The following is a 14,413-nucleotide window of genomic DNA, read 5'->3' as shown; positions in this document are numbered from 1 at the left end:
TTGATCACGCTCTCCTGCTTCTTTATGCAAAATTTTTGATTGGAGATAGTTGATTAGATAACATATACTGGGATTTTTTTTTTTTTTTACTTTAGTGCTTAATATTTTTGTATTCTTATAAATATTCTTAAACTTTCTAGATAGATGTTTAATCCTTTTAGTTGTTGCTTTTAAAATGTATTCTCCACAGCCAGAGGAGCATTTAGTCTATAGTTAATTGTTCTCCACTATTGAGGCAACACCTTTCTGAGTACTCTAACCAATGCCCCACCAATTATGTGACCCTGTAATCTGGTTAGAGAGGAAGGCAGTATTTCCAGGCTTACGTGCACTCTGAGTATTGTTCTTTTCACTCCTTTCAAGCAGTTCCTTCTCCAGTCTCAGATAGATTCCTCACATGAATGTGATTGTCAGTACTCTGCTGAAAACTTGAGAGACAGCCTCTGTGTATGTCCAGAGTTCTCTCTATATACCTGTTTCCTCTCCAGGATTCTGCCCTGAGAACTCTAGCCATCTTGATCTCCCCAGAACTTAGGAAGTCTGCTAGGCTGTGCCTGGATTTTCTCACTCCGTAGCACAGAAGTTGGTTTCCCTGGGCCACACTGGAAGAACTGCCTTGGGCCACACATAAAATACACTAATGATAGCTGATGACCAAAAAGAGAAAAAAAAAAACTCATAATGGTTTAAGAAAGTTTACGAATTTGTGTTGGGCTGCATTCAAAGCTCTCCTGGGCTGCATGAGCCCGTGGGCCACAGGTGGGGCAAACTTCCAGGTTGTAGCACAGCCTGGAAAAACCCTTTCAGGCAGCAAGCTGGGGAAGTCAAAACGGTTCACATTGTTGTTCCCCTTCTCTCACGCGTCACTGTTTTTTGTTGCTTAGTGTCCAATATCATGAAAACCACATTTTCATATGTTCTGTTGTGTATTTTGTTCTTTTCAGGCAGTAAGGCTAATTTATTCCTGTTAGTCTATCTTGGCTAAACACAGAAGTCTGAATTTTGTTTTAAGCTTTATGAGTTTCGAACATTTTAGGTTATATACATAAAGAAGTTCTGAGCCTATGAATTCAGAGTCATAGTCTGAAATATACATACATGTGTGTGTATTGCCTAGACTAGATAAGAAAATAATCCCTAAACGGCAAGCCATCCTTTAATTCAATGGCATCATGTACTTTGTTATCAGTACTCATACTGAACTGACACAATATAGTTCTAAAGACTGGAAATACATTACTTGTGCAATGTCTTGTTTCACCAGAATCAAAGTTGAGAATAAGTATATAGGTTCTGAGGTTATACCACCAGTGTGCCAATCCTACTTTCTTCCCTTATTAGCCGAGTGAACATGAGAAAACTGTTTCACTTCTTTAGGCCTCCGTTTTTTTATTCATAGTGTTATGCTAAAAAATATTTTGGGTTGTTAAAAACATTAATTCCTCTAAAGTAGTTATCATAGTAAAAGTCCAATAAATGTTATCTTCCCTCCAAATTATACAATTTCCAATTTATATTAAACATCTAATTTTTGTACACATAAATCATAATCTCAGTGAAATATTATATACATTTAATCTAGCAGACATGCAGTGAGTTCCCTAAGAGATTCCAACTTTCATTCTATTTTGCTTGCCACTCCAGAATGACGTTTGTGGAGAACCGCTTTCAAGTATACAAGTCATTCATAGCTCCTCTACTCAGTGTCTACTTGAGGGTATAGAGGGCAGCCTCTAGACTCCAGAATTTCAGACTTTGCAAATTAAGGTCCGTGTCTATTTTTCCAGCCTCATCACCTACTCTTTCCTTTCACTAACTGTGTATTACAACCACACTAAATGATTAAGTCTCTGTGAACATTCAAGGACCTTTATTATCTCTATACTTATTTTCATCCTATTTCTTCTACTTGGAATCCCCCATGCTTATGCAGTCACAGGTATGATGTGTCTTCCATTATGCTGCACTGTGTGGAGTATAAGACACACAAAGGCAATTTTAGATAAGTATCTCTGCTCTTAAGAGGCCCACAGCCATGCAAATACACAGTCACAACGCAATGAAGAGAGCTATTCTAGAGGAATGGATATATGGCAGGTAAAAGGACAGACTGCCTTATTTTTGCCAGATAAATAAGATGGGGGTAGGAAGGTAGGGTGGTCAAGGAAAGCATCACAGATGAACTGATCTCTGTACTGTTTGAAAAACTCTCTGACCTACTTCTTCATTCGGATTCAGCAATATGCAAATCTATAGATTACAACTACTTGGCTTAAGTAAACTCCACATATATATAAGTTACATTGTAAAATGCTTAGCATAATAACTTGTGTAGAGGAAAAGGGCAAACTAAAACATTTTCAAAAGACCAGTTAAGTAATGAGTAACTGCTAATAGGAACACTGATATTTACAATAAAAACATGTCAAAACAAGTAGGGTCTAATTCAACTGCATAAAAAGCAAGGTCGTGATAATGATATACAATATTTTCCAGTCAATCTGTAATGTTACCAAAAATCCCACAAAAGGTAAAATAGTGAAACTTATGCTGTTCACAACTGATGTCCCAGAGATCCTGAAATAGTCTCTCTCTCCCAACAGGACTATGTTATCTAAGAGAGCATATCAAGCCAGGCGCGGTGGCTCACGTCTGTAATCCCAGCACTTTTGGAGGCCAAGGCGGGTGGATCACCTGAGGTCAGGAGTTTGAGACCGGCCTGGCCAACATGGCAAAACCCCATCTCTTCTAAAATAACAAAAAAATTAGCAAGGTGTGGTGGCGCAAGCCTGTAATCCCAGCTACTCAGGAGGCTGAGACAGGAGAATCGCTTGAATCCAGGAGGCAGAAGTTGCAATGAGCCAAGATCACGCCACTGCACTCCAGCCTAGGCAACAAAGCGGGACTCCATCTCAAAAAAAAAAAAAAGCATATCAGATCTCAGCTTTACTTTTTAAATCATAGCTGATCATTTATTGAGCAGTTAACTTGGTGCTGGACACAGGCCACGGCACTTCCTTTCTCATTTAAATCTCATCTCAGGATTGTGAACTTCTCTTAAAGTATCCACTTTATTCCAAGTCTTTCCACTGTCAATAAAAACATCATTAAGCCTTATTTGTACGACTTAAATAGGTCATAACATTCTTTTGTCTCTCCCTTGAGAGTCCATTTTCAAATATTCTATTTCTAATAACCAGCCACCACATCTATCATTTTGATAACGGGGGAATCCTCTTAAAAAGATATTAGCATTGATGACCATTATTTATATCATTTATTGGATGCCAGGCATTATATCATTCAATCTTCACAAAAATGATTCAAAGTTAACATAATAGATATGTATTATATATGTACAAACAGGCATCAGAGAGGGCAATCACATTTCTAAAGTTACACAGGTTTTAATATTAAGCTTTGATTTCAACTACAGCCTGCGTTCTAAAAATACAACAAGTAACACTTGGTGGAAGCTTACCATGTGTCAGGCACACTGCCTATTGTGTGTCTGGTGTTTACCACATTATTGCTTTTAATCTTTCCAATGAATCTATGAGGTGATTATGGGCCCACAACTGTTTATCTGAAACCCCTGGAGACAGGTGTTATTTAAGAATTTGTAATTTTTGAAATATATGGTATTTGTTACATCACTTCCGCCATATACATGCACATCTGATTTAATTACTTTTGAGTAAATTCTATATAATCACATCTGATTACATTTAATTTGTGTGTCTGGTGGTTTTGCCTCGTTTCTACACCAATTTTTTAACCTCTAATGTCTTTTAATCTTATGTTAGAACAGGAAAACAGAAAAAATATTTATGGAGATAAAAATATAAAATATTCTAGCCTTTGTATTTCATATTGCAGGTTTCCCTGCCTCTAGGTAGATAAACCAAAATCAAAGAAAGAGCTGCAATAAATGAAATACACATTGCTTTTGTTCAAAAGAGAATAAAATATCAGGATCTACTGGGCTGCCAAAAGTTCAATCTTATTTTACTGATCTAAACAGCAAAAGCCTAAATCAAGGATTAAGAAGTGAAAGCCTGGCCTCTCCCAGATAGATCAATCAGTGAATTGATTTTTCTCCCAGATTTAAGTCCTTCCTTTATACAACACCAAGCGTCTCCACTTCTCATCTAGCATTACATCTCTCTTTTCTTATCAAGTCTTCATTTTCTTCTTCCCCTCTTTTTCTTCCACTTCCCACTGTCGCTTTTTCTTCTCTAATTTTCTTTCCCTTCTGTTCTTAATGGCACTCAAGATAAGGGTATCATCTGAGTCAGTGCCAAAAAGTTAAGTTCCCACAGATCTTTTGGTATTTCTCTGATGCCCATTTAAGGCTAAGTTTAGCTTAGAGAGTGCAAGGTTATAAAGTGCTCTTCTTAACGGCCTCACAAGTGCAGAAATATGTGTGTGTGTGTGCCTGAGGGTACATGTGAGTCTGACATCTGTAGTTGGTAACATTCTCTTTCTGCTTATTGTAATTTTCATTCTACTAAAACTTCAGAGCGCAAGAAAAAGAGAGACATTTTATTTCTGCAAAATAAATATCAGCTTAGTAATTAAGGTAATTGGTCATGAATTATGGAGTTTAAATAATGTTAGTATAAGATTTAATCATGATATATCACAGGAATTAGTCTGATACTGTTTTTCCCACTGTAGTAAGCTATGTTTTTCCATTCTACATTCATTTGACTGAAAGAAAGACTTTTGTAATTTGTCCTGCATTAGGGAGCATTTCCGAGCTCTCCTACTTTTTGTTCCTACTCCTATTATGGTATTTACTGTGTCTTATTGCATCCTCGTGTGTAAAGTAGATGACTAGTTTTTCAATAATTTGTTTCTCATTAATAAGAAGTATATATTGGTTTTTCAGGCCGGGCACAGTGGCTCAAGCCTGTAATCCCAGCACTTTGGGAGGCCGAGACGGGCGGATCGCGAGGTCAGGAGATCGAGACCATCCTGGCTAACACGGTGAAACCCCGTCTACTAAAAAAATACAAAAAACTAGCTGGGGGAGGTGGCGGGCGCCTGTGGTCCCAGCTGCTCAGGAGGCTGAGGCAGGAGAATGGCGTGAACCCGGGAGGCGGAGCTTGCAGTGAGCTGAGATCTGGCCACTATACTCCAGCCTGGGCAACAGAGCGGGACTCCGTCTCAAAAAAAAAAAAAGAAGTATATATTGGTTTTTCAGGCCGGGCACAGTGGCTCAAGCCTGTAATCCCAGCACTTTGGGAGGCCGAGACGGGCGGATCGCGAGGTCAGGAGATCGAGACCATCCTGGCTAACACGGTGAAACCCCGTCTACTAAAAAAATACAAAAAACTAGCTGGGGGAGGTGGCGGGCGCCTGTGGTCCCAGCTGCTCAGGAGGCTGAGGCAGGAGAATGGCGTGAACCCGGGAGGCGGAGCTTGCAGTGAGCTGAGATCTGGCCACTATACTCCAGCCTGGGCAACAGAGCGGGACTCCGTCTCAAAAAAAAAAAAAGAAGTATATATTGGTTTTTCTTATAATTCAAGTTCCAAGTACTTAGCCTAATACTTTAACAGTACTCAACAAATATTGGATGAATAAATATGAAATATTTTAAAAATTAGTTTAGTTACACTCTGGTGTATTCTAATCTGTGGTTAAAAAGGCAAATAGAAGTAAACAAACACTCCAAAGCACTTATATCTTACTCTTATATCTTGCTTTTCCTTTTGGGTTATTACAACGTGCAGTGCAACTATAACAATCTGTAGCATATTTAATAACACAAAAGGAGAAGCAAGATATAAGGACATTTCACGTTACAGAAGAGCAAATTCTAGTAAGAATGGAAAGATCCCATTTTTTGTAAACACTACATGCATGTGCAGTAGAAAAATGGCTCAAGTTACAGTCTCCAAGATGTTAATGGTATTAATCCTAAGTGTAGGAGTTATGAATAATTGGATTCTCGTCTTTCATCTTGTTTTATTTCTAAATTATTTTATAATAAACATGCATTACATTTTAAAACAGAAAACTACAATGGAACGTATTTTCTTAAAAACATTCTTTATCCATTTCTTGAAAGTATCAAATTCACTGTGTACAGAATTCTATGTAATACCAGCTTGTTCTCTTCACCATATTCCCTATATTCCTGGTCATACTACTAATTTGCTATGTTACTTGAATATTCATAAGCTGTACAATCACCCTGTATACTTTATAATACATTCCAAGTCCTTTGGGTTAACAAGTATATCAGTTATTTCTAAACAAACTTGAGTCTGGGTCTACAGTATTACCAGAATTAAGGAAAACCAAAATTTGTCCATGTTAACAACTACTCTTGGAGGATTTGGGTAAGGTCTAAGTAGATTTAGTGGCTACTACAGTTACTTTACTTCCTGAAGTGTGGGTGAGTGAATAAAAACCTATGCAATAATTGAAGAGTTTACAATTAGATGCCAAGTTGCCAGCATGGACACCTGAGTGGCAGGTGGTGGTTGACTCCTTTTAGAGAAGTTGTCATCATCATCTTCCCACTAAATTAGACTATATGGGATCTTACACATCTGCTAAACGTCCTCGTTGGACAGCAGCAGAATAATGCATAGTTCCAGCAAGCAGGACTCTGATGATGAGCAGGACTGTTTTGTGATGGGGTGAGTGAGTGAGAGCCCCTGACCAGAGATATTCAGGCAGAGATGGAGTGACTCCTTCTCAGCACGCTTTTAGACCTGGGTTCACGCATTAGTTTCTATAACTGGATGATTTCATAAAAGGTAACCTAAATGGAAATCAATCTATGTTCATTTTACATGAAGGCTTGAAAGTTTAGATGTTTTGAACTCTAACATTTGCAACTTGATCTCACCTTTTTTTTTTCACTGAAGATACAGATTAACAAAAGTCATTTTTCTTTAAAGTGTCAATAATTAAAAAGTAATTTTCTAGTCCTTGTTTCCTTTAAGTTGTACTAAAAAATGTACACTTTAAAGGAAATGTTACTAAACACCAGATTATTTGAAATTTTACACAATTTGCATACTATTTTAGGGAAGTCATGTTTACATGATAAAAACCATTTGTAGTAGTAATTTATGTATAACTTAAAAGGGTCTAGGATATACTTCTAACAGATGGGCCTTATATAAACCTCAAGGAAAATTCCATTACAAAAGAAGATTTCAACAATCTTTTAAGTCAAAAAAGTTGAAAGCAGGACTCTAGACAGGCCACATTTGTGATCAAGTAATCATCTATTTGGTTCAGAAACTCCTTAGGTAAATGTATTTCTTGTCTACCCAACCCCTCCAAGTTTCTACTGATAAAACATTAGGTACATTTTAAGTATCAGGGAAAAAAACCCATCGAGTCTCAACATCGAATGCTGACTCCGTTTCTGTTTAATCTCAAGTGTATATTAAGTGAGATATTTATCTTTTTTTCAAATTACATTTGTTTGGAAAGAGATACATAAAGAATTCAGTACCTTCATATGCCATGGCCACAAATGAGCTGCCTGCATTTTACAATTAGCCTGTTGTCACAAGAACTCTTTTTTTTTTTTTTTTGATGCTAAGTATAAAAGGTCATTGTACATATTAGCAAGTGTGAAAAGAGAACTTCAAAGAAGTTCAGGTTACCCAGTACCCAGACTCAAGTTAAATACCATAATCATGCCAGCCATTGGTTACTAGTCAGTCTCTGGGTCTAGATACCAGTCTGCCAAAAGCCCAGATAGCTGAAAAAGCAGCCACGTTTTATCATATGACTGATCCCAGGAGGCCAATTTAAAGGGAAATTGTGTGTTCTACATTAAGGAGGAACAAATATCTCTGATTTTACAAGGGTCTTTTTTTTAAGAGAACAAAGAATATATATTTTGAAATTCAGTAATTTTAAAATATATATGTAAACTTCAAACATTAATAGGGCACATGAGCTTACTCACTAACTTCAACATAAGTGAGTTACTCTTTTTGTGTCTACACAGACACAATGTTTCTTGAAAAAAATTATGAACTTCATTTTCAGTAGAACGGGTTATTACACATGTATAAATTCAATGTAAAACATCTCTTTAAAATACTAAAGTTCATGGTTGCTATCTAAGAGTGGAACTTGCTAATTCCTTTGGAAGAAACGAAGCTTTAGAACTTGCATCTGAAGGGTAGTAAGTAGTAAGACTTTTAAGAAACAAACCAACATTTAAAAAATATCCCTAAGGGTAATCCATTAGCTAATTAATCTTACATTTTTTTCTGAAAACATGCTACTGTACATGTAAAATATATGGAAGTCTTTATTGAATTCTCAGAAATTAATGAGGACTAACAAATCTAATGAATGAATAACTGTTGAAGAATAATGACGCAATTCCTGGAAGCCTCTGAGTTGAAACTACTCACCCAATTTCTTTGCCAATTACAACTTGACTTTGAAATCTGCTTCAGGATGAAAGAGCTACAAAGTTTACATGACTCCCAGAAAAATGAAGATCATCTCTACCAATTAATGTTTGAAATTTTAAATTTATTCTACATTCTACGATGTTCAAATAAACTTAGCGTTATCTAAGAAATGTGTGTTATTCCATTCTGAATAATTTATCTTTTCATGCTAACATTTCATAATTAATTTTTCTTTCCCAAATAAAAGCATCTGGTAAAGACATTTAAATTCATCCTAAATGTAACATTAAACTCTATCATTTGTGGAATGTACTTCAGTTCCAAGAAATCTCAATTACATTAAAATTAATAAAAATACCTTGATGTATATATACATCCAAGTGTATGTGAAAAAATATTTTACTTTTCAAACTTCACCATATAATTGTAATTTCTCAGTTTCTTCTCAAGATTAAACTTGAAAAGCAAGATGAAGTTTTGTCAGGGTAATGAGTATAATTTTTAAAATATAAGGCTTATTTCACAACTCTAAGCCTCTATACATATATAAACCTTGACCCCTACTTATCTGTAATATTTAATTGACATAATTTCATATATTCTAGTTTCACAATAAAGAAAGTTCTGTACAACTTGATGCCACAACAAGCTCTGGAAAAATGCACTGAGGATGTAAATAACAATGAATGATTATGTAACATTACTTTTAGCTCAACCTTGTTTTTACTGTTATGGATCAGCGCTAATTACTGATCACATTTTATAACGTTTAAATTCTTTGATATGTCATGAAGCTGTTTACCATCAAGACATTATTTTAGGTAGCTTACACACAGCACACACACTCTTTTGCTCCTTTGTACTTGTGACCTGGGAGACCAGGAGTCAGGCTTCCGCAGGCCTAGAGGGAGCCAGCAAACTTGAGCCACTCCCCTCTCGCCACTGCACTGCCCTGCACTGCAACTCAGCTCAATCTAAGAGATCACACTCTCTAGAATCCTTGAAACATAAATATTCCCATGATCCATAATGAGGGATCAATGCCAGAGATTTTCAGCAGTCTATAGGTCATGAGTTTAACTGCTATTCAAATCAAAGTAAATTGGTTTCACATTGGCTTGACTGACCATTTACATGAATAAGTTGGACAATGTGGGATGCCTACCTAGCATCCATCCCTCCACCCCTTTTCTCTTATCCAAAGGAAGCTCTATTGGCTTCAGATACCCAATCATCCCTTCCATGTGAATCTGGCGAAGCTTAAATCATCTGCTGCAAGGACAGGTCCTGGTAAGTCTACATCAAACATATTACCACCACCACCACCCACTTTGCCATGAACCATTTTAAAACTCAAGCTTAAGCCATGCAGCATACAAAGTATCTCTGGAGGCTATTGCTGGTCCACAGTTGGAGGTGATGTTTTCTGTCTCAAGAGGTGAAAAGGAAACATGTTTCCTGAGTGACTGCTGACAGCCATCTTACAAGCACAAAGAACTTCACGGTAGGATAAAAAGTGAAACATAAAGGAGGGCGGGGTCAAGAGAAACAGAGTAACAGGGTAAAAGCCTTGATTACATCCTACCTGAGGCCCACTAGCTTGGGACTTTTTGTTGTGAAATGCTATACATTTCCTTATTGCTTAGGACAATTTATGTCAGATTTTGTAGGGTTTGCAGCCAAGGATATTCTGACACTATTTCATTTTTAACAGAAGCAGTACTTTCAACAATGCCTCCTAATTTGAATTAAGCACATTATTAGAATTTGCCATCAGCCACTCACTCAAAATTACCCTAGAGCCATAGCACCAGAGTTGGCTGCCCAAACTGAGTTCACTGGTGGAAAAAGTTGACATGCTTCTGCCACTATTAGTTACGTCTCAAAATCTTACCATTCAACTTAGAGACATAATCAAAGAAGAGTAAAAATACGATTTCATTAGCAGAATCTTCATTGAATAACAAAAAATTGCACATTTGTACAATAAAATAGACTTCTTCAGAAAGTGAGGTTCTCATTTGTCTTCTTACCTCTTTCACACTGTGGACCAGTGAATCCATAAACACAAGCACAGCGGTTGGGTCCGATACAGCGTCCACCATTCTGACACCCATTTTCACAGACAGCTGCATACAAAAACAGCAAGAAGCTCATTATATAGCCAGTCCCCAAGCACAATATAGTAGTGCAGTGATGCTGCCCATAAAGGATCTTATGTTAAATTACAGTAAATTACATTAAATTAAACTGCAACTTGTGTAAATTACACAGGTTAAAGTTCACATCTTAAATTTAAGTAAATATATTTAAGTATATTCAGACAAAAGCTTACACACATCATGTAAATCACACTGTTAAGCAAGTGTTTGGTAAAAGGTTTTTTTTTTTTTTTTAAATCAGAATCATATTCACTGGCTCTCATGCTCATTTAGTGAGAATGTAACTACTCAACCCTCAATTTCCATCTACTAACCCTATAATCTATATTTTCACCGGTAAGGAATGAATAAAATATGTGGAAATGAAGGAAGAAAGAGGCTGATCCAGGCAGCACAGGAAAGGAGCAGGAGGAGAAAATGTAGTAAGAAAAAATAAAAATGATATGCTAATAAAGGGAAAAAGCAAAATTCAGAGAAGGAAGCAAAGGGGGGAAAAAGGTAAAGCTGGAAGGGCAAAACCAAGAAAAGGGGGGGAAATGCCATCAATGTTAGCTATAAAATGCCAAAAGAAGTAACCAATGTGTAGACTATGTGCAGGTCATAGAAGAAAAGAAAGGGAAAAAAAAACTGTGTAAGCATAATATGTTCTTTCATATAAAATTAACTCACAATCCAAATGTTTTCAAAGTTATGCTGACAAACACGCAACACACACTCTCTTTTGCTCCTTTAGCCTTGTGATCTGGGAGATCAGGAGTTAGGGTTCCATGAGCTCAGAGGGAGCCAGTCAACTTGAACCACTCCTCTCTCCGCACTGCACTGCTCTGCACTGCAGCTCGGCTCAGCCTAAAAGATCATACTCCCTAGAATCCTTGGAACCTTAGTATTCCCATGATCCATAATGAAGAGAGCTGAATTCAAGAATCATGTCTCCTCCAGGAGAAAATACTGATACTGAGAGTATGTCTCCCAATCTACCCACCCAATTGAAACATTTGTCCTCACAAATGAATTAGAGGATTATATTCTATGACCTGTGTCCATAAATGGAGATGAAGGACACTGATTATTCAAATTAAAGGAAAGTGGGGGGCAAAGCACTTCAAGTGAGGTACATATCAAAAATGGGAAACTCAATAAGTATACTGATATCCAGTAGCACAGTAATGCTGCTATTTCCTTATCAGGTATGTTGAACCAGATAGACTGCCTATCATCTCCAGAATGCATGGAGTGATTTCTGTTCTGCTGATAATGGTCAGAAGACCAAAACGCACTTCGAAATAAAAGATGATCTTGACCTTAAAGAATCACTGTGCCAATGGCCTCAGAGGTATTTGTTGACAGTTACACTTTAATTAAAGGCATGATTCTGTGTGTCACTGCACGAGTACAGCTCCCTAGGAACCACATCTTTCTGCTTCTTCATCTGTCTCCAGCTGAGTCCCATATAGCACTTCCCACTCATCACTGCCTTGAAATATGGGCAGACTTGAAATATAAGTAAATACGAAGCAGAAAAGAAAAGGAAAAAAGGCCACAAGGAGCATGAAAAAATAAAGATGGATGCGAAGGTGGGAAAAAACAAAACCTATCAGAGCATTCTGTGCAGTAATTCCTTAGAAACAATTGCCAGGATTTGAAGATTTCTACATGCACGCGTATGTTCATTGCAGCACTATTCACAATAGCAAAGACATGGAATCAACCCAAATGCCCATCAATGATACACCGGATAAAGAAAATGTGGCACATATACACCATGGAATACTACGCAGCCACAAAAAGGAACAAGATAATGTCCTTTGCAGGGACATGGATGGAGGTGAAAGCCATTATCCTCAGCAAACTAACACAGGAACAGAAAACCAAATATCGCATGTTCTCACTTATAAGTGGGAGCTGAACGATGAGAACACATGGGCACTGGGAGAGGAACAACACACACTGGGACCTGTCTGGGGAGGGCAGGGGGAGGGAGAACTTCAGGATAAATAGCTAATGCATGCAGGGCTTAATACCTAGGTGATGGGTTGACAGGTGCAACAAACTACCATGGCACACGTTTACCTATGCAACAAACCTGCATGTCCTGCACATATATCCCAGAAATTAAAATACAATTAAATTTTTTTAAAAGAAAGATTTAAAAAATCAATTGTTAAAAGCATACACTGCAAAATACTAAGTCCAAAGTAATACGATCAATTAAAATGTGTGGAATTTTCTTTAAATGCTATTGAGCTGTAGGAAATTTATATTACAGTCATTTTCCCACACGTGTTCTCTCATCACTCATCACGATGCCAGCCTTTGGGGAAGAGCCGTACACACTAATTGTAACACTCAGAACACAACCTCCGGTAAATGGAGGAAGGGCTTCTCCCAGGTTTTCCAAAACAGAGTTTCCAATTCCCAGGTAGAACAAGGCTGGATGAACCTTGAGCTTCTCCTAGAAAGAGCTGGCCCATTACCAATTAAAGCTAATCTAATCTGTCTAGGTTAGATTATCAATGCCTCCCTTTTCACTAAAGATTTTTGGCCGGGCGCGGTGGCTCAAGCCTGTAATCCCAGCACTTTGGGAGGCCGAGACGGGCGGATCACGAGGTCAGGAGATTGAGACCCTCCTGGCTAACACGGTGAAACCCCGTCTCTACTAAAAAAATACAAAAAAAAAACTAGCCGGGCGAGGTGGCGGGCGCCTGTAGTCCCAGCTACTCCGGAGGCTGAGGCAGGAGAATAGCGTGAACCCGGGAGGCGGAGCTTGCAGTGAGCTGAGATCCGGCCACTGCACTCCAGCCTGGGCGACAGAGCAAGACTCCGTCTCAAAAAAAAAAAAAAAAAAAAGATTTTTGGAGGTTTGCAAATTATAGTTTTTGTTTATAAAAAATATTTATCTTAACTTGTAATATGGGTTTCTTGTTTTTTTAATGAATCAATAAATATTTTAAATTTCTCAATTTTAATTTCTAACATTATAAATATTGATGGAACTCATATAAACAAAAGACATTTGAGGACCTCAATAATTTTTAAAAATGTAAAGGGATCCTATGAACAAAAAGATCAAGGGCCACTGATATAACCATTTGCTTGTATTTCTGTCTCTCATGTGAGAGTGGGTTCCCCCAGGACAAGGACCAGATCTGTTTGCCTTTGAATCCCCGTCACCTACTGTGGTATCTGATAGACTGCACAAACTCAGCAAACTCTCGCACATCAACACTTCACAGCATTTTTTCAAGTACTTCGTGAGGCAGAATGGTGCAGTGAACAGATAATGAGCTCTGCTGTCCCCAGCACTTACTTACCACACCATCTCTCTGATTGTTAGCTTCCTGGTCTGCAAAAAGGGACTTAACAGTTCCTTCCCTACAGACGTTTGAGGACTAAATAAAATAGCATATGAGACAAAGTGCATAGTGGCTGCACGCTGAAGGTGTTCTACATTCTTAATTCCCTTCTCTTTTAACTACAGAACATTTGTACAAAAATGTTCTGTAAGACAAGATGTCTGCAGCAGCCGAAGTTTACATTAAAGAGCAAAAGAAGAGAAGCAGGAAATACAGATAAAAGTAGAAGAAAAAAACAAAAATAGTGAATTTTCTTTTTTCAAATAAATTATGATGAAAGGTATTTTACAAAATAAAATTTTTTGTAACAAAAAAGAATGGAAACAGCAACTTACATTTCAACTGGAGTCAGAAAAAAAAAATTGAAAATGCCTAAATTTCCACCACAGAAGGAACGCTGACCACTCAGGAAGAAAACTATGCTTACACCTAGCATGACCGTGGCGTGAAAGGCAAGAGAGCAAAAGATGTACTACAGATAGAAATATGAGCT

At 37.5% G+C, this 14,413-nt stretch overlaps 1 protein-coding gene across 1 annotated transcript in view; it reads right to left on the bottom strand.

The window, feature by feature from the left end:
- Window positions 1-14,413, bottom strand: part of FBN2 (fibrillin 2) — a 285,838-nt gene that overhangs the window by 255,765 nt on the left and 15,660 nt on the right. Inside the window, exon 5 of the mRNA XM_033181363.1 lies at window positions 10,439-10,534. Within this exon, the coding sequence (XP_033037254.1) occupies window positions 10,439-10,534 (96 nt within the window). The remainder of the gene's footprint in view (window positions 1-10,438; window positions 10,535-14,413) is intronic.

Source organism: Trachypithecus francoisi, unplaced genomic scaffold (genome assembly GCF_009764315.1).
Source record: "Trachypithecus francoisi isolate TF-2019V2 unplaced genomic scaffold, Tfra_2.0 Lachesis_group2, whole genome shotgun sequence".
Lineage (NCBI taxonomy): Eukaryota > Metazoa > Chordata > Mammalia > Primates > Cercopithecidae > Trachypithecus > Trachypithecus francoisi.
This window is presented reverse-complemented; position numbering and strand designations above follow the sequence as displayed.